Consider the following 19,554-nt stretch of genomic DNA (forward strand, 5'->3'; position numbering starts at 1 on the left):
GAAGTATATATTCTAAACCAGCTTGATAACTGTGCTTCGCTACAGTATTTAACTACTTTAAATCCAGTTATAATACTTACAAGTATGTAACTTTTTTGCAGCCATGTATCTTGCATGACATCATCCATGAGGCGTCTTGGGGGCAATAAGGTGATGGCTGTGAGAGGTGTGAGGTGGAGTTGGACTGAGGGAGGGTTGGTGGGGTGGATACTTTGGCAGGTTCATGTGAGAGGTTCACATTGAAATGGCCCCTAGAAAGGTCATGCACCATCTCCTCATGCACATTTAAAAATCCAGTTGCCATACTGACTTTTATATAAAGTCTCTATTTCAGGCGTCTTGTAACATCTTTCTTCAACTGTCTGCAATTTCCTTTACTTGATTTTTACCTCAGAACACAGAGTTCCGCAGCTGACTAATCAGAGAGAGGGGGTGCAAGCAGGCAGGAGCCTGCTAGCCTCACAGGAAAGCCAGGCTCCACAGGGAGACTGGCAACCCTAAATTTTAGGGGAAGACTGGGAAGTGCATTTTACCTCAGGACACATTCAATGACTCCCAATAGCAACTGCATATGGTTTAGGCCTGGTTTGATTTCTCCGCAAACCTGAGGCATTGCATCTTCTCTTTACAGAATCCTGTTTTGTTGTTACATCATCATCCAGACTGTGTTTCCTTTCCCTTTAAGGCAGCATTGATGTCCTTACTGTTCCATGGCATAACTCCATGCAATGAAAGGCTTACCATCAGAACAAAGAATAATTGTAATTATTGCATTGAACCAGGTTGAACACACGATGGCAGTAAATGAAAAGAAATCAAAGCAAACAACCTGCCTTGCAACTCTGATGATTAGATTGTCAGTGAAGCTGTTGTTAGCTCAATTTCTGGATGCATCCTGTGCCTTTATGCTTCTGTTAGCCCATGAGCACAAGTACATAAGTACTTGTGCTCATGGTCTTCTGGTTCAGACCGAAGGTCGGACTCCAGTCAGATATTTTTTTTCTAGGAAGCCTATACACAAGACATGGAGGAAATAGTTTTCTCTTATTTCATTGAACATGGAAAAAACATTTTTTTAAAAAAAGTTAAGATGGGTAGCCATGTTACGCACTGGCCTCAGCCCATGAGCTGAACCCAGTATAGGGTCTGTCAAACTGGCAGCTGTCATTCTCCTCCTACTCGGGCAGCAGAACAGGGCAGCCCTGTTCTGCTGCCCGAGCGGGAGGAGAATGACAGCCGTCAGTTTGACAGAGCTGGCAAGGGGTTTGTCAAATGGATAGCTCTTGTTCTCCTGCCACTCAAAGGACAAGAGAAGAGGCCTGTCAGTTTCACTCACCTCACAGGGGTTCAGCCAATGGGCTGAGCCACGCATGGGGTGAGTGAAATTGACAGCCCTGTTCTGCTGCCCAAGCAGGAGGAGAACAAGAGCTGTCAGTCTGACAGACCCCATGCTGGGAACTCCACATGGGGGGGGGGGTCTGTCAAACTGACAGCTCTTGTTCTGCCATCCGAGTGGGAGGAGAACAACAGCTGTCAGTATGACAGACCCCACATGGGGTTCCCAGCATGGGGTCTGTCAGACTGATAGCTGTCGTTCTTCTCCCACTCGAATGAAAGAACAGGGCTGTCAGGCTCACCCTGCGCCAGGTTCAGCCCATGTGCTGAACCTGGCATGGGGTCTGTCAAACTGACAGCTGTCGGTCTCCACTCACTTGTGAGACAAGAGAACAGGGCTGTCAGTTTCACTTCACCCATGGGCTGAACCTGACGCATGGGGTCTGTCAAACTGACAGCTGTCATTCTCCTCCCGCTTGGGCAGCAGAATGAGAGCTGTCAGTTTGACAGACCCCATGCGGGGTCCCCGGCGTGGAGTCCATCAAACTGACAGCTCTCATTCTTCTCCCAATCAGGCAGCCAAACAGGGCTGTCAGTTTGACTCACCCTGTGCCGGGACCCCTGCGCGGGGTCTGTCAAACTGACAGCTCCTGTTCTCCTGCCACTCCCATGCGCTGAGGCCAGCATGGGGTCTGTCAGCCCTGTTCTGCCACCCTGAAATTGATAGCCCTGTTCTGCCGCCCAAGCCAGAGGAGAATGACAGCTGTCAGTTTGACAGACCCTGCGCCAGGTTCAGCCCATTCTCCTGCCACTTGGAGGACAGGAGAACAGGGCTGTCAGTTTCACTCAACCTGTACTGGGTTCAGTTGATAAGCTGAAGCCGGCACGGGGTGTGTGAAACTGACAGCCCCATTCTCCTGCCACTCACTGGCTGTAGGAGAATGGGGCTGTCACGAACTGCTCATAAATCGCATGAACCTGGCCAAAAAAGTCGTGGGGGTTCGTTAACATGTGGTCGCATGAACCGCATGTTAACGAACCACAAATGGGCCAAGTTCATGCATTTTTTTGGTTTGTATTGCAGTTTGTGCCCACCTTTAGTGACTGTAAAGAGTATGTTAAAATAAGTGTATGTCTGTGTAGAAAAGTATCATCTAAAGGTGCCCTCAGATTGCTTGCCAAGTTCCTTCTGCATTTGCCACAAAACCCCACAGTGTTATGCTCATGGACTGAGCAGAAAAGGAACAAAAGTTTTACCATCTGACGAGGTTTACCATCTGACACCTTAGCTAGATAGAGGGACTAGGGAAGCCAAACGCTCAATTGTAGCTCTTCCATTTGGGCCTGGAAGGAAGGAACAACCCCAAAGAGAGATTACAAATTCTCTGGAAAAAACAGAGAAGGTTCTCTTCTGTTCATTGATGGGAGCATCTTCAACTTGCCCAGCCATGAAAGGCTAGCTTTTACATCTTGACCACAGGTCAAGGGACAATGGGAAAAACTCCTAAACTGGAGTACAGAGGAATTAAGGACTTTTAAATTGCTGTAACTTCAGGATTAAGTAGCCTATCCTAATAAAACATTGTTAGGATATGTGTAAAGCATTAGGGTTAGAAGACTGCATGTTTTTGCCTTTAATATGCATTTTTAATGTGTATTATTTTCTTATAATTTGAATGGTTACTGCTCTGTGACCTACACACATGTTAAAACTCTTCTGAAGTTTGGGAAGCATGTCAGTATCTAAAATAGACTGAGAGCTTAAAAAAAAAAAGAACGGTCTCAGACCAAAGGACACCCAGCACCCTTCACTTCTCTCAAGGCTTGTAGATACAACTATCGCCCACAAACGAAAGAATCCCCTTGCCTGCTTTAAGTAATATTAAATGTGTGGCAAAAAGAAAGTGGGCAGAGTGAAAGATTTTATTTTTTTAAATGAAAATTAATAAATCCTCTTCATTTATCCGTGGAGTATTGAGAAACCTGCATACTTGAATGACCTCTATTTGAATGCTTGGAGCCTGATCCCTCTGTCCATTCCATGCCTGATCCAATCATTTGATCCAAAGAGCAGTAAAGGGGAAAAACCATTGGTGAGCGCACTATCCCCAAAGAGCAAAGTTGCAAAAGTGAAATAGATTGTCCCAGCGCCACTAGTATGAGTGAAACAGGAGACACAGCAACCAGGCAGAGCCTTTAAACAGCACGATATAAATGAAAATCTACCATCCATCTCTTTTTTTTTTTGAAAAATTTTTATTGGGTTAGAACATTTTTATTTTTACATTACAGTCAATTTTCCCCTAATTTTTCGTTTCTAGCCCCCTCCCTTTCCCCCCCTTTTGTTGACTTCCAACAGCTTTCCCACCCTCTGTCCCTTTTCCCTTACTTCTATTAAATTCCTCTGTCTAAAACAGATATACATTCTCCATTATATTAAGCAGTACATCTTTAACTCCTTTACTTATTATACACCCAAACTATACGTCTTTAGATAAACAATTTATCCCATTTTCCAGTTTTGAATATTTCTATATAAACCTATATATCATAAACCATAAAAATTTCCCACATTTAAATCAAACAATTTGATTTGTTCTCTATATATTACTCATTTCAACTTTTTATGGTAATTCTATATAACTCCTCGCATAATCAATCAATTTAACTCTTCTGTACATTCAGTTTGGTGCATATAAATCTTATCAAAGAAATATTGTTATTTACTCGATCCTCATGTTTAAACCTTATCATTAATTATTCTCTATCAATGTTCTATCAGTTAACCTATACATATCTATATATATCTCAATCAATTAATCTAACTGCTTATAAATTCACATTTCTCTTCCTCCCCCGGTAAAGTCACCCCTCTCTTTTATACTTTTATTATACTTCAGTAGTTCTCAAACTGCCACAGTTTTCCTCCCACCTCCCATTTCTTCTCCAGATATTGTTTCAGCTTCTCCCAGTCTGTGTTAAACTGCCCTGAGTCCAGATCTCTCAGTTTTCTTGTCATCTTGTCCATTTCAGCCATATACAGCAATTTGTAGATCCAATCTTCAATAGTTGGCACTTCTTGTACTTTCCATTTCTGCGCATACAAAAGTCTAGCTGCTGCAGTCATATAAAAGATCAACGTCCTATGATGGGCTGGAATTCCCTCCATTCCCAAGTTTAGCAGCAGGAGTTCTGGGTTCTTATTTATTTGAAACTGTAAAATTTCACTCATTTCTCTTATTATTTCCCCCCAGAACTGCCTAGCTACCTCACACGACCACCACATATGATAGAGGGAGCCCTCATGTTTCTTACATTTCCAGCATTTATTAGAAGTATTCAAGTTCCCTAGCGCAATCTTCTTTGGTGTCATGTACCAACGATAGATCATTTTGAAAATGTTCTCTTTAATATTAATGCATGTCGTTGCCTTCATTGTAGTTTTCCACAAGTATTCCCATGCCTCCATTGTTATTTCTTTATTGAAATTTATAGCCCATTTCACCATCTGTGTTTTGACTATCTCATCCTCAGTATACCATTTCAACAGTACTTGGTATACCTTGGATATTCTTTTCTTGTCTTCTTTAAGAAGGGTCTGCTCTAGTTCCGAGTTCTCTGTTCGTATGCCCCCTTTTGCAAAGTCCGAGTTGTATAAGTCTCTAATCTGTCTATACTGGAACCAATCATAGTTAGGTGATAGTTCCTCTTGCGTCTTTATTCTAAGTTTAGATACTTCAATCTTAGTTATTTCTTTGTACGTTAAACATTGTTGTTCATTATCCACAGCTCTCGGATCTATCACCTCATATGGAACCACCCACAAGGGGGTTCCTTCTTGTAGGTAAGTTCTGTACTTCTTCCAGATTGTATATAGACTTCTCCTTACAAAATGATGCAGGAACATCGAGTTGACCTTTACTTTGTCATGCCATAGGTATGCGTGCCATCCAAAAATTTTTTTATATCCCTCTAGGGCTAATAGTTTCTTATTCTTTAATGTCATCCACTCTTTTAGCCAAACTAGGCAGATTGCATCATGGTAAAGTCTCAGATTGGGCAGTTGCATTCCGCCTCTCTCCTTTGCATCTTGTAGAACTTTTACTTTCACTCGAGGCTTCTTGCCTGCCCAAACAAAATCTGATATTTTCCTCTGCCATTTTTCAAATTGTTTAGAGTCTCTGATGATTGGTATTGTCTGTAACAAAAACATTACTCTTGGTAACACATTCATCTTAACTGCTGCAATCCTGCCCAACCATGACAAATTCAGTCTATTCCATTTGATCAAGTCTCTCTCTATCTGAGTCCATAATTTTTCATAATTATTCTTGAACAAATCTATATTTTTTGCAGTCAGCTCAACTCCCAAATATTTCACCTTACTAGTTACTTCACAGTCCGTTGTTTCCATTAACAATTGTTGTTTCTGCTTAGTCATGTTTTTACATAGTATCTTTGACTTCTTTTTATTAATGAAGAAACCTGCCAAGTCACCAAACTCCTTAATCTTATCTATCACTTTTGGCATGTTCTCCAATGGATCTTCTACAATTAACATTATGTCATCTGCAAATGCTCTAACCTTGTATGAATAGTCCTTTATTTTTATTCCTCGTATTTCCTCGTCTTGTCGTATTTGTATCATCAGAATCTCCAATACTAATATGAACAACAATGGAGATAACGGGCAACCTTGTCTTGTTCCTTTACTAATCGTCAATTTCTTGGTCAGTTCATCATTCACTACAATTGCTGCAGTCTGGTCCCTATATATTTCTTTAATTGCTCTGATGAATCTTTCTCCCAATTGTAGCTTTTCCATAGTGGCAAACAAAAAATCCCAGTTTAAATTGTCAAACGCTTTTTCAGCGTCTACAAAGAAGAAACCAACCTCTTTATCGCAACGCTTGTCATAGTATTCAATAGCATTGATCACTGTCCTTAAATTGTCTCTTATTTGTCTGTCCGGCAAAAAACCTACTTGTTCTTCCTCTATAACTTCCGAGAGCCACCCCTTCAGTCTCTCCGCCAATACCTTTGCAAAAATTTTATAATCATTATTAAGTAATGATATAGGCCTGTAATTTTTCACGCTAGTCAGATCTTGGCCCTCTTTTGGGATCAATGATATATTCGCTTCGCTCCAGGTGTCTGGAATTCTTTGATCCCTAAAAACTCCGTTCATCACCTCTTTTAGGAATGGTGCCAGTTCATTGGCCATTGTCTTATAAAATTTAGCCGTAAGTCCATCTGGCCCTGGCGCCTTTCCTAGATTTGCGGATTGTATTGCCATGCTTATTTCCTCGTCAGTTACTTCACTGTTCAACTTATTTCTCCAAGCTTCCGAGATCTCTGGAAGTTTGGTTTTCTCCAAATATGATGCTATTGATTCTTTGTTTACTTCTTTTTTATTATACAACTTAGCGTAAAATTTATAAAAGGCTCTGCTAATGGTAGTCTGCTCCAAATACGTTTTGTTGTCTTCACAAATTTTATTTATTATTTTCTTTTCCCTTTTCTTCTTTAATTGCCATGCCAAATATTTCCCAGGTTTATTAGCACCCTCAAAAGCTTTTTGATTCAGTCTTTTAAGGTTCCACTCCAATTCTTTATTACTCATTGCTGTTAACTGTTCTTGAAGAATTTTGATTTCCTGATATATTTTCTTTTTCCCTGGTCTCTTTTTTAACTGTACTTCTTTGGCCTTTATTTTCTCCTCAATCTCTTGTCTTTTCTCCTCTTTCTTTTTCCTTGCTCTACCATTTAAGTCCATTAGTATGCCCCTTACAACCGCCTTATACGCGTCCCAAACTTTACTGGTTGGTACTTCTTTATTCACGTTGTATTGTATAAAAAACTTAGTCTCTCTTCTCAATGTTTCCATATTCTCACTTTCCTGTAACAAGTCCTCATTTATTCTCCAGGCTTTCCTTTTTCTCCTTTTTCCAAATTTCCACATAATTGGGTTGTGATCTGAGCCTACCATCGGCATTATTTCTACCTCCTTAGTCCATAACGCTAAGTCCTTTGAGGCCCAGATCATATCAATTCTTGATAATGTAAGATGCCTTGCAGAATAAAAAGTAAACTGTCTGGATTTAGGATATTCTCTCCTCCATACGTCTTCGAGAGTCTCTTGTTGAATCAACTCAAAAAAAAAAGCTTTGGCAATAATCCTCTTTTCTTTTGTGCTTTTGTAGTCTTTTTGTCTAGTTCCAAATCTGTCACTCCATTGAAATCTCCAGCAAGAATTATCTGGTCATATACAAGATCGTCTAAGTGCTTCCTTAAGTCCTCAAAGAAGCTTTCCTTTGCACCATTAGGTGCATAAAGTCCGACTACCAACACTCTCTTTAAGTTCCAATTACATTCCACTGCTACAAATCTGGCTTCCACATCTCTCATAACAAATTTTGGCTGCAGCTCCTCTTTTATATACAACACCACTCCTCTCTTTTTCTTGTTGGAAGCCGCTACAAATTCTTTGCCCAATTTTCCAGATTTTAAATATTTTACATCCTGTTTTCTAATATGGGTCTCCTGCAAACAAACAATATCACATTTTTGTTTTAGTAGCCAATGAAAAATATTTTTTCTCTTATTCGGTGAGTTTAGTCCATTTACATTCCAAGATAATACTTTACACTCCATATTCATGGTTTTGTTGGTAAGTCTTTTTCATTGTCCTTAATAAATCTCTCCATCTCCCGCTCAGATCTGATACGCTTTTTTGCCCCTCCAAACTCAAAGGACACTCCTTCCGGTAACTCCCATCTGTACCTAATGTTCATGTCCTTCAAAGTCTGAATTAACACTCTATATTTTTTCCTGTCCAGTAACACTGATCTGGGCAATTCCTTCATTATGATAATCGTCTTGCCATCAATCTCCAATGGATCTTGAAATTGTTTTGTCACAATCCTCTCTTTCATATTTCTAGTTGTAAACTGCACGATCACATCCCTTGGTAGTTTCCTCTGGGTTGCAATTCTCGAGTTCACACGATACGCCACATCTAGGATAGCCACAATTTCCTCCTCCTCCTTCCCCAGGTATTCAGCCAACACCTCAGTCATCTGTTCTTGCGCTGACTTCCCTTCAACTTCTGGCAGACCACGAAAACGAAGCTGCTTCTCCATGTGTTTAGTTTCTGCAACTGACATCCTCCCCTTTACCGATCTCATCTCTGTTTGTTGCGTTTCTATTAAATTCTCCATCGCGTCTTCTACTGTTTTGACTCTCTGTTTCGTTCCTTGTAATTCACTGCTAATCGTTTCCACGCCTTTTTTCACTTCTGACAGCTCCGACTTTACTGTCTGTGTAACTTCTTTGACCTCTTTAATAAGCTCCAATTTCGTGTCCTTAAGTTCTTTCATCATGTCTATAAGTTTTTTGTCCAAATTTTCTATTGCCGATTGCCACTCTTTTTTCGACATCGTGGGGCTTGCTTTAGCTCGCTCCCACGAATCTGCTCTCTTCCTCAGCTCCGTGGCGTATAATTAAATGTTTTCCTTTTTTTCAAATATCCCAATCTTTGCCAAAATTAATTTTTTATATCCAAAATGTCGGGCGTCTTTTCTCTATGGTTTCTCTATGTTATTATAATCCAAGATGGCCTACTTCCTCTTCCGCTGAAGCCACGACCCTTCCACTTTCAAAAATGGCGATTCCCCACTTCCTGTCCCTTGGCAAGGGCCGCTTCCCTCCAGCCACTCTATTGTTGTTACGCACTTCCTGTCTCCCGTCTTCCCACAGCAGGTCTCGCGATGGTGTCTTTTTCCCACAGCTCCAAAACCACAGGTATTCAAAACAATAGTCCGATTTTTGTAATAACTTCTTTAAACTTAGTCTCTTTTAAAATACAACTCCTGCCGAGTCTTCACCTCCTTTTCACTAGTCTGTTGCAGTTTAAAAATCTACTTTCTTTCCTCTCTGTTTTTGTCAATCTGTCCCGTTTCAAGAGATAGCGATCTTTACCTTCTCTTCAACTTTCTCGGGTTGTAATCGCTGTTTCGATCTTAAATTTTCCTCTCGACTTCCCTCCCCGATCGAAGCTTGGGTATGTAGGTCTTATGCCAGCCGAATTGGCCCCAAAATTGCCGCAGAGATTATAGCCGACCCGTCGCAAGGTGGGACCTCAAGGATCGGGGGGGAGACTCCTTGTGTAGAGCCCCCCCTCGTCCGAGATCTAGCTCACCCTAGGGTCTTGAGCGTTCTTTGCCTGCTCCCCGCCTGAGAGCAGTCGGCCGCGGGTTATTTTCACCCCTCCGGCCGGTTAAAACGGCAATCCGGTCAGCTCCGCAAATGGAGCTGCGTTAGACCTCCATGAATCCCAAACCGGAAGTCCAAAATCTACCATCCATCTCAATGTGGTATAAGAGGCTATGGGATTTTCTTATTATGGATAAGATCTTGGACCATCTCCATCAATATTTCCATCAATAGTTCTCTTAAAGAGCAACCTTTTCCTTGACACCTTTGAAATGTATATGTTAAAATGTTATATTAGTTTGATGTTAGTGTATTCTTATAAGGGTTATAAAAATAAAGTTTTTTTTAAAAAAATAAACAGCACTTTACAGTGTTGAGAGTATATATCTTCCATCGAGATATACCCTTTCAGATTTGTTGCTGGCAATAGTTACTACACAGAGAGAAGTAGATGACTCCTCCAGGAGTAAGGGGAAAGGAAAGGCAGTGGCTTGTTGGGTGGAGAACTAGGGATGCTGCAGAATTCTCCAAACTCCAAGAACCATGCAAGTCCATTCCTCACAGGGTCTAACCAGGCAACTACTTAAATAATCAAAGTTTTCATTAAGATCTTCATAGGCACTGTGGAACAGGTTTATAAAGGCCATTCCCTTTTGGTTAATCTAGAAAAGGAACCCCAACATTTCTGTTCAGTTAGACCCCAAATAACCAGCCAATCCCACATTGCCATCTCAGATATGGAGGTGTGAGAATACAGTATCAAAATGCTCGCTTAGAAGGAATAGTGTTGCTTAAATACAGTCCCAGGACTATCTCTAATTGACTTAGGTACTCAAGGGGTTTTTAATCCCTCAAAGAGATAGCAGCAAAAATTCCTTCTTCTCCAAGCTGGGGGCAGAAGTGGGCTTCAAGTTTGTGATCTGATATATGTAGGAGTAACTTCTTTTGACCTCATTTCTGAGCATAAATGCAAAACGCGAATCTTTCTTTGGAAGCCTGAAATGGCTGTTGGCAACCCTGACAATCAATTAATTGTTAAACTAAACTAAAATGGTTTTAACCCAAATACCCATATGGGAAAAGAGCTTTAAAGAACTTCCTAGAAGCCATGAAGAAAATATCTGAATGATCCTCGCTAGGTAGTAAATTCCTTAGTCTTCTTACTGCCTCCAAGAAGTCTTGTCATTTGTGTAGCCTGACTATCCATTGTAAATATTGTTTATTAATCAACTAGGATTGATTGTATGAGCTTGCTTTGCCCCACATACCAACCGTCCTCAGGAATGTGAATAAAGAAACTAATGGATGATTCAATGCATGTGGATTTGCTCACAAACTCAAAAACATACACAAAGTTGAACCATATCTTGATTTTTAAAAATTTAATCTAAAAGCATTATAACTAGAAACATATCTCGCAAATGCACGGTGTCATAGCTTACATCGTCATAATACAACATAAGCAGCTAGCAGTTATTACATACAATATTGCATGAATGAAACCAAGTCTCTTCATGATGGAGTAATAAATCCCTTGGGCTATTGCTATGATACCTATGTTTTACAAAAAAGTTCATGATTTAAATACAAGAATGCAAAATCTTGCCCATCCTTCAGAGATAAGCTGTTCGAAACATATTTGAACATATCTTTTCCTGGACAGCAGCAACAAAATCTCGTCTACAGGGCCATTTGATCATACTTGTACTAAATTACAGTCAGCATAAAAGTACATTATTAGAGCCATTCAACTTTTTCATTCAATTCTCCTCCATTTTACAGACCCCAACCCACTAGGTTTTTTCTATGCAAGTCCCATGATCCCCACCATAGCTTTAGTTGGTCAGAGGGGATCCTTCCTTCCATTGACGCCGGCTAAATCCAACCCACAATGTGTTTATCCTATTGTCACATATAATATTTCAAGCCTTTGGGTTTAGCTATGTTAATATTGTATTGATGTTTACATATGCAAATAAGACAAAAATGTAGTTTTAGATAACAACTGGATATAGATAACAACTAATCTTTCTTGAAAAGCCAACATTTATCTTTCAGTTTGATGAGAGCCTCTTTCACATCAGTATTTCTCAAAGAATATATGAGAGGGTTGAGGACAGGGGTAACTACAGAGTAAAGAATGGCTATCACTTTGTCTTCTTCAAGGGAATAGGCTGAGGCAGGCCTAAGAAAAGTATAGATGATGGTGGAATAATAAAAACTGACAACCAAGAGATGAGAAGAGCATGTAGAGAAGGCTTTCTTCTTCCCTTCAGCAGAACGGATTCTGAGGATGGTTCTCAGGATAAACCAATAGGAAGCCAGAGTCAACCCACAGCTACCAACTGCAATAATCACAGAAGCTGCAAAGACCATAATTTCATTCAAACTAGTGTCTGAACAAGAAATCTTGAACATTGGGGGCAGCTCACAGAAGAAGTGATTGATGATGTTGGAGTCACAAAAAGACAGCTGGAGCACAAGGCCTGTGTGAACGGAAGAGTTGATCGCACCAAAAAGCCACAGTCCGGTCATGACCCCAACGCTAATGTCTTTCTTCATGATGACTGTATAGTGCAAAGGATGGCAGATAGCAGCATAGCGGTCAAAAGCCATAAATGCAAGAAGTAGGAGCTCAGTTCCCAGAGCCCAGGTGAACAGAAAAACCTGTGCAATACAGCCTGAAAGTGTGATGGTCTTTGTCTGAGCCAAAATAGTTTGTAGCATTTTGGGAATGGTAGTGGAGATAGAACACACATTTATTACAGACAAATTGATGAGCAGGAAGTACATGGGTGTGTGGAGTTTATTACAACTGCTGATGGCAAGGATGATAAGGAGGTTGCCCACTATTGCAGCTGCATAGAGGAAGAAAAATGCCCAAAAGATGAACATGTTATGCTCAGGATAACTGGAAAGACCTACCAAAATGAACTCTTGGATGGTAGAATGGTTCTTCATTTTGATGATTCTGGCACTGCTGGCCTAGGCAAAGAAATCACACTCTATGAAGAGATTGCTTCAGGCGTTAGAAGAGAACCCTCACATCAATAAATATTTTTGTACAATGTAAAGAGGCCAGGAAGCATAAATCCTGAATTATGGCAATCAAGATAATCCTTTGAAGCCAATAGCCTGAAATGTCATAGGGAGGGGCATAACCACTCACTGAATGGGGGAGGGATACAATAAGTCAACACGAAACAGCAAAACCTTAAATAAGTCCAATGGGGGGGGACTTCAGTAATTTTATTGAACCGTTTTTTACATGCCAGGTCCCAGCATGATCTTTTACCGATAATCCCATTCAAAACATATCTGTCCAATGAACCATTATCTTTTGTGTGTGTGTATGTACTGTCAAGTCACAATCAGCTTATGGCTACTCCAGCAAGAGGCAGTCAAGGCAAGTGAGAAGCAGCAATGGTTCGCCAGTGCCTTCCTCTCCCATCCAAATACCAACCCTGCTTAGCTTCTGAGATCTAATGATATCAGGCTACACCATGCTGCCTTCCCTCCCATGCCATTATCTTTTGCAAATATAAACATGATAGGGCGAATCCACACTTACCGGCACAGTGCTAAGCAGGCAGAGTGAGAACGCCTTTCTGGCGCGACTTATGACGTCATTGCACCATGATGCCGCTCTCGTGGTGCGATGATGTCATAAAACGCACCAGAAAGATGCTCTCACTCCACCTGCTTAGCGCTGTGCTGGGTAAGTGTGGATTCGCCCATAGTCTTTCTAGTGGGAGGAATAAACTTTCATCCAATCATTTAGAAATTAATGCACTCTAATGTGCCTTTGAAAAAAGATCCAATTATTTAAATTGGTCCAAAATGTAGTGACAAGGATATTAAGGAGGAGAGGTGTAGTCACAGGAATCTTATCACTCCTGTCATGTGCCAAAAGATCTACACTGGCTGTAAATCTGTTTCCAGACAGAATTCAAAGTGCTTATCTTTAAGGCTTAAGCAATTTGTGGGGCAGGGTACCAGTAAGACAGTCTGCTCCCTGATTGTCTAGCCCACTGGTTAAGATTAGCTTCCCTTTTCTCTGTGCCTCCTCTTTCAGAGATGAGGCAGGTGGTGACTAGGAACAGAGTATTTTTAGTGATGGCCCCTCTCTTCCGGGATGTTCTCCCCCCATGGCTGGACTACTATACTGTATTTTAGGTACTGGGCCAAAAGAGGCTTTTAATATAGTTTTTTTTAAAAGAAATATTTTTAGCAGTGTTATTCTATGCTTCTGGTCTGAGGTCTGTCATCTTTATGACATCCCACAAATTGTATGGTTATTGTGCACTGAACTAGACTTTGTCTAGTTGAAGACCTGGCATTCATAAAAGGATTATTGAAAAATTGAATTTCGCTTGGCTTCACTAATTAAAACTAGGTTCCCTTTGCTATTATTCATATTTCAAATGAGGGCAGCAGATGAGCTTTTAGGGGGTTTGTATTCCCCCCCTCAAAACTGATAATAATATCATCAATGCCCTTTTTGTGGTCTGAAGGGGGCTAACCTTCCTCTTTCTCCAGCAGAAAAGCTTGTAGGATCTAGCCCAGTCTTTTTGAAATCCTTCACCTTCCATTTTAAAACCTTCCATTTTATCATCTATTTATCAGAATCCAGAAACAAAGATAAAAAACTCACCTCAGTACCAGTTTGTCATGAGGACATGTTCATTTTTGTTGATTTTTTAGTCCACTCTTCTCCTGAAACGCATCATTGCTCATGCTATGTAAATCTGATGGCTGGAGAGAGCTATGGTGTTACTGATGATAATTTCCACCCTCCTGAAAGCTGGTTCAGTGGATGGCTTATTTGACAAACGAGCAATGTGTAAGAGGTTTCCCAATATGTCTTTAAATGAAGTATTAATCCACTGGGCAAAATACTTTAGAGACTCTACTAAAAAACAAATAATTCTCACCTAAACAGAAGGACGTGATCTGCATAATTTGCATGTGTCAATGGACCATTGAAGTTGGAGTGATTTCATAGTTTTAGATTAGGAAATTGATGAGAGCTGATAGATGAATAGATTGAACTGAAAGATTGATAGATGCGCCACAGTTGATAATCAGCTCACTAAGCAGAGATAATCTCTTTGAGAATAATTTTAAACTAGTCTCTGCAAGATCTTAGTGACATGTTTGAACAGCCAGAGTAAGTGCGACACCCCAGTCATCTCCTAGAATCCATCCTGATGTTTTATTAATTGGAGCTGCACTTTACTCATGCTCCAGAGGCTGCAGTGCTGTTAATAGACTGGCAAAATGAAAGCCATAGGAGATAAGTCCCAAGCACAGAATTTCCCAGCTCAAATCAGGGTGGGAACCTCTGGATCATTAACCAACAGAATCCTATTAGCAGAGGTGTGAAACAGGGTTGTGTGCTGGCCCCTCTACTATTCAACCTGTACATCAATGATATCAATGAGTCTCTGCCAGGCCCCCAATTTATGCCACCTTCTCTGGGACAACAGAAGATTTCAGTTCTCCTTTACGCAGATGACATGGCCCTAACCTCCCTGACCAAGATCGGCTTGAGGAGACTCTTAGACCAGTTAGGCCATTATTGTAATGAAGAAGCTCTCACTGTCAACTACACAAAGACAAAAGTAATGGTCTTCAGGAGAAAGCCAAAAATCTCCCGCTGGAGCATCCTTGGCAACCCAATCCAACAATGCAGATCCTTTAAATATCTAGGGGTAACCTTTAAAGAGACACTGAATTGGAAGATACATCTTGCGTCGGTTAAATCCTCAGCATCAAGGATTGTAGGGTCAATCATACATTTCTTTTATACAAAGGGGGGGGTCGACTGATAGATCCAGCACTGAAATTATTTAAGAGCAAGGTAGTCTCTCACCTCCAATATGGAGCTGAAGTGTGGGGTTGGAAGGAAGACATTCTAACCAACCTTGAGGTAATCCAAAACCAGTTCTTGAGATGGATTTTGGCTTTACCCAAAGGCACTCCTGCCACCCTGATGAGGGATAAAACAGGACTCCCCTCCCTTAGGGCGCAGGTATACCTTGCAGTTTTAAAATACTGGAAAAGGATCAAATTTTCCAGTTCTGACTCCTTAAGTTGCCAATCAGTAAATTACTTACTGTCCAAAGACCCCACACGGCCTGGCTTTCTATCCACCATTTGCCAAAGGTATACCATCCCAGATGACCTGTTAGGGGTCTCAGCCAACAACCTCCCACTTAAGGAGTGGATCTATAAGTCAGATGCAGGACTTAGAGAAACAACTAGATGAACTGTCCTATGATCACGTAATTTTGGCGGGTGACTTCAATGGAGTTACAAACTTGGAGAAAGACAAGCAGTCTAAAGTTGCTCACAAAAAAAGAGGACTACTGCCAAAGGCGTTTTTTACGCTTAAGGAACAAGAAAGCTTAGAAGACGTGTGGAGGAGACAATATCCTAAAAACAGACAATATACATTTTACTCTGCAAGGCATTTCACACTATCAAGAATAGACAGGATCTGGGCCTCTAAAGAACTGGCACTATGGACTAGAGATGTGGAGATAATGCCAAAGGTAGGCTCAGTTCACAATCCAATTATGTGGAGGTTTGGGAAAAACAATAAAAGAAAAGGATGGAGAATAAATGAGGACTTGTTACAAATAGAAGAAAATATCGCGTTGCTGCGGAGGGAGACCAAATTTTTTATACAATATAATTTGAACAAAGAAGTGCCGACTAATAAAGTATGGGATACATATAAGGCGGTGATAAGAGGCATACTAATGGACTTGAATGCAAGAAGTGGGAGGAAAAAGGAGGAAAAGAGATCTGAAATTTTGGATAAAATAAAAGCCAAAGAGGTACAACTTAAGAAAAGATCGGGGAAAAAGAAAATATACCAGGATATTAAAATTCTGCAGGAGCAATTGACGGCAATGGACAATAAAAAACTAGAGTGGAATTTAAAGAGGATGAATCAGAGGTCGTTTGAAGGTGCAAATAAGCCCGGGAAATATTTGGCGTGGCAATTAAAAAAAAGGAAGGAGAAAGAAACTAAGTAAAATTTTAGAAGATGACAAGGTGTTTATGGACCAAGCGGCCATTAGTAGAGCCTTCTTCAAGTTTTATGCAAAACTGTATATAAAAAGAAGAAGTGAGTAAAGAGTCAATAGTGGAATATCTAGAGAAGGTGAAAATCCCGACAATTTCTGAAAAATGGAAAGAGAAAATAAATAAGGAAGTGACAGAAGAAGAAATAAAGGAAGCTATACAATCAACAAAAATAGGAAAGGCGCCAGGACCAGATGGACTAACGGCAAAGTTCTACAAAGTGATGGCTAATGAACTCGCACCTTTCCTGAAAGAGGCAATGAATGGAGTGATGCAAGATCAAAGGATTCCTGATTCATGGAATGAAGCCAAAATATCGCTGATTCTGAAGGAAGGTCAAGATTTGACCAATGTTAAAAATTATAGACCAATCTCGCTGTTGAATAATGACTATAAAATATTTGCAAAGGTGTTGGCAGAGAGGTTGAAAGGATGGATGTCGGAATTCATTGCTGAAGAGCAGGCGGGATTTTTACCTAACAGACAAATTAAAGACAATTTGAGGACAGTAATAAACGCTATTGAATATTATGACAAACACTGTGATAGAGAGGTTGGTTTTTTCTTCATAGACGCGGAAAAAGCATTTGACAATTTGAACTGGGATTTTATGTTTGCTACCATGGAAAAGTTGCAAATGGGAGAAAAGTTCATACAAGCAGTTAAGGAAATTTATAGAGACCAAAGTGCAGCAATTATAGTGAATGAGGACTTGACTAAAAAACTGAAAATCGGCAAAGGAACTAGGCAGGGTTGCCCTTTGTCTCCATTGTTGTTTATTTTGGTTTTGGAAATACTGATGATTCAAATACATGAGGATGATACAATTTGAGGTATGAAAATAAAAGAGTTTTCCTACAAGGTCAGAGCTTTTGCGGATGATATAATGTTAATAGTAGAGGATCCAATTGAAAATATGCCAAAAGTAATAGAGAAAATAAAACTATTCGGAGATTTGGCTGGATTTTATGTGAATAAAAAGAAGTCAAAGATTTTATGTAAGAATATGACTAAACAGAAGCAGCAAGAGCTAATGGAGATAACAGACTGTGAGGTAACTAATAAAGTAAAATACCTTGGTATTGAACTGACTGCAAAAAATATAGACTTGTTCAAAAATAACTATGAGAAACTGTGGATACAAATAGAGAGAGACTTAATAAAATGGAACAAACTGAACTTATCATGGCTGGGAAGAATAGCAGCAGTAAAAATGAATGTCTTACCACGTGTGATATTCTTGTTGCAAACTATTCCAATTATCCGTGACTCCAAACAATTTGACAAATGGCAAAGGAAAATCTCATATTTTGTGTGGGCAGGCAAGAAACCACGAGTGAAAATGAAGGTCTTGCAAGATGCGAAGGAAAGAGGCGGCTTGCAACTGCCCAACATAAGACTGTATCATGAGGCAGTATGTCTTGTATGGCTGAAAGATTGGATAACGTTAAAAATACCACAAGTTGCTGGCCCTGGAGGGACACAAAAAAATATTTGGATGGCGTGCATACATGTGGTATGATAAAGTAAAAGCGGACTCTATGTTTTTGCATCACTATATTCGGAGAAGCCTCTTCACGGTCTGGAAGAAATACAAGGTGTATATGGAAGATGGAATTCCTTCATGGGTGGTTCCGTACGAAGTAATAGATCCGAGAACTGTGGATAACGAACAGCAATGCTTAACATACAAGGAGATCACACAAATACAATATTAAAAGCTGAGAATAAAGACAGAAGAAGAATTGTCTCCTTGTTATGGATGGTTTCAGTACAGACAGATCAGAGATCTTTATAATGCAGACTGCCTGAGAGGAGGTACAAGACTGGAAAACTCGAAACTAGAGGAAGTGATACTACAAGAAGGCAAGAAGGAAATATCTAAGATCTATAAATTACTTCTAGAATGGTTTACGGCAGACGAAACAGTAAAAGTCCAGATGGTGAAGTGGGCAATAAACTTTCATAAGGAAATAACAATGGAGGCATGGGAGTACCTATGGAAAAAAACAGTGAAGATTTCAACTTGTACGGACATTAAAGAGAATGTGTACAAAATTATTTACAGAAGGTATTTAACACCAAAGAAAATTGCACTAGGAAATACTAATATGTCAGACAAATGCTGGAAATGCAAAAAACATGAAGGATCACTATATCATATGTGGTGGACATGTGAAGTAGCTAAGCAGTACTGGGGAGAAATAATTGAAGTAATTAATGAGATTTTACAAATACAAATAAATAAGAATCCAGAATTGTTGCTACTGAACTTGGGAATGGAGACTGTTCCAATGCAGCATAGAACATTGTTATTTTACATGACTGCAGCGGCAAGACTTTTGTATGCGCAGAAATGGAAGACACAAGAAATACCAACTGTAGAAGACTGGATTTATAAATTGCTGTACATGGCAGAAATTGACAAAATGACAAGGAAACTCAAAGATCTTGACCTAGGGCAATATATTGTTGATTGGGGGAAATTGAAACAATTTTTGGAAAAAAAATGGGATGTAAAAGGAGAACTGTGGCAGTTTGAGAATTTTTAAAGAATAATGTTGGAAAGGGGAGAGAGAAGGGATCTTACCATTTAGGGGGAATGTAATTACAATCTAAGCTAGCATAATATTCAGGGGAACTTTACATAGAATATATGGGATAATGAGAATGGTTAAATAGATATATTATTACTATATATGTATATTATTACTACTATATATTATAGGTATGTTATATACAATATAAAACGATGGGTTAATGGATCAGATTTAATACAATATCAGGTTGCTGTGTTATACTATGTTGTGTGCTGTGTTACATTGGTGGCATAGCATACAATATATGTTTTATAATCAATACTATATTGATAGTATATTTGACGGAGTATATGTTTAAAAGAAATAGAAC

General features: G+C 39.9%; 1 protein-coding gene across 1 annotated transcript; it reads right to left on the minus strand.

Annotated features, from left to right (window-relative positions):
- Nucleotides 1-11,571: 11,571 nt before the first annotated feature.
- On the minus strand, nucleotides 11,572-12,510 carry LOC129339287 (olfactory receptor 13G1-like). Its single transcript, XM_054993874.1, has one exon. The coding sequence runs from the start codon at nucleotides 12,508-12,510 to the stop codon at nucleotides 11,572-11,574; it is 939 nt and encodes a 312-aa protein (XP_054849849.1).
- Between the last annotated feature and the right edge of the window lie 7,044 nt (nucleotides 12,511-19,554).

This window comes from Eublepharis macularius, chromosome 12 (genome assembly GCF_028583425.1).
Source record: "Eublepharis macularius isolate TG4126 chromosome 12, MPM_Emac_v1.0, whole genome shotgun sequence".
NCBI lineage: Eukaryota > Metazoa > Chordata > Lepidosauria > Squamata > Eublepharidae > Eublepharis > Eublepharis macularius.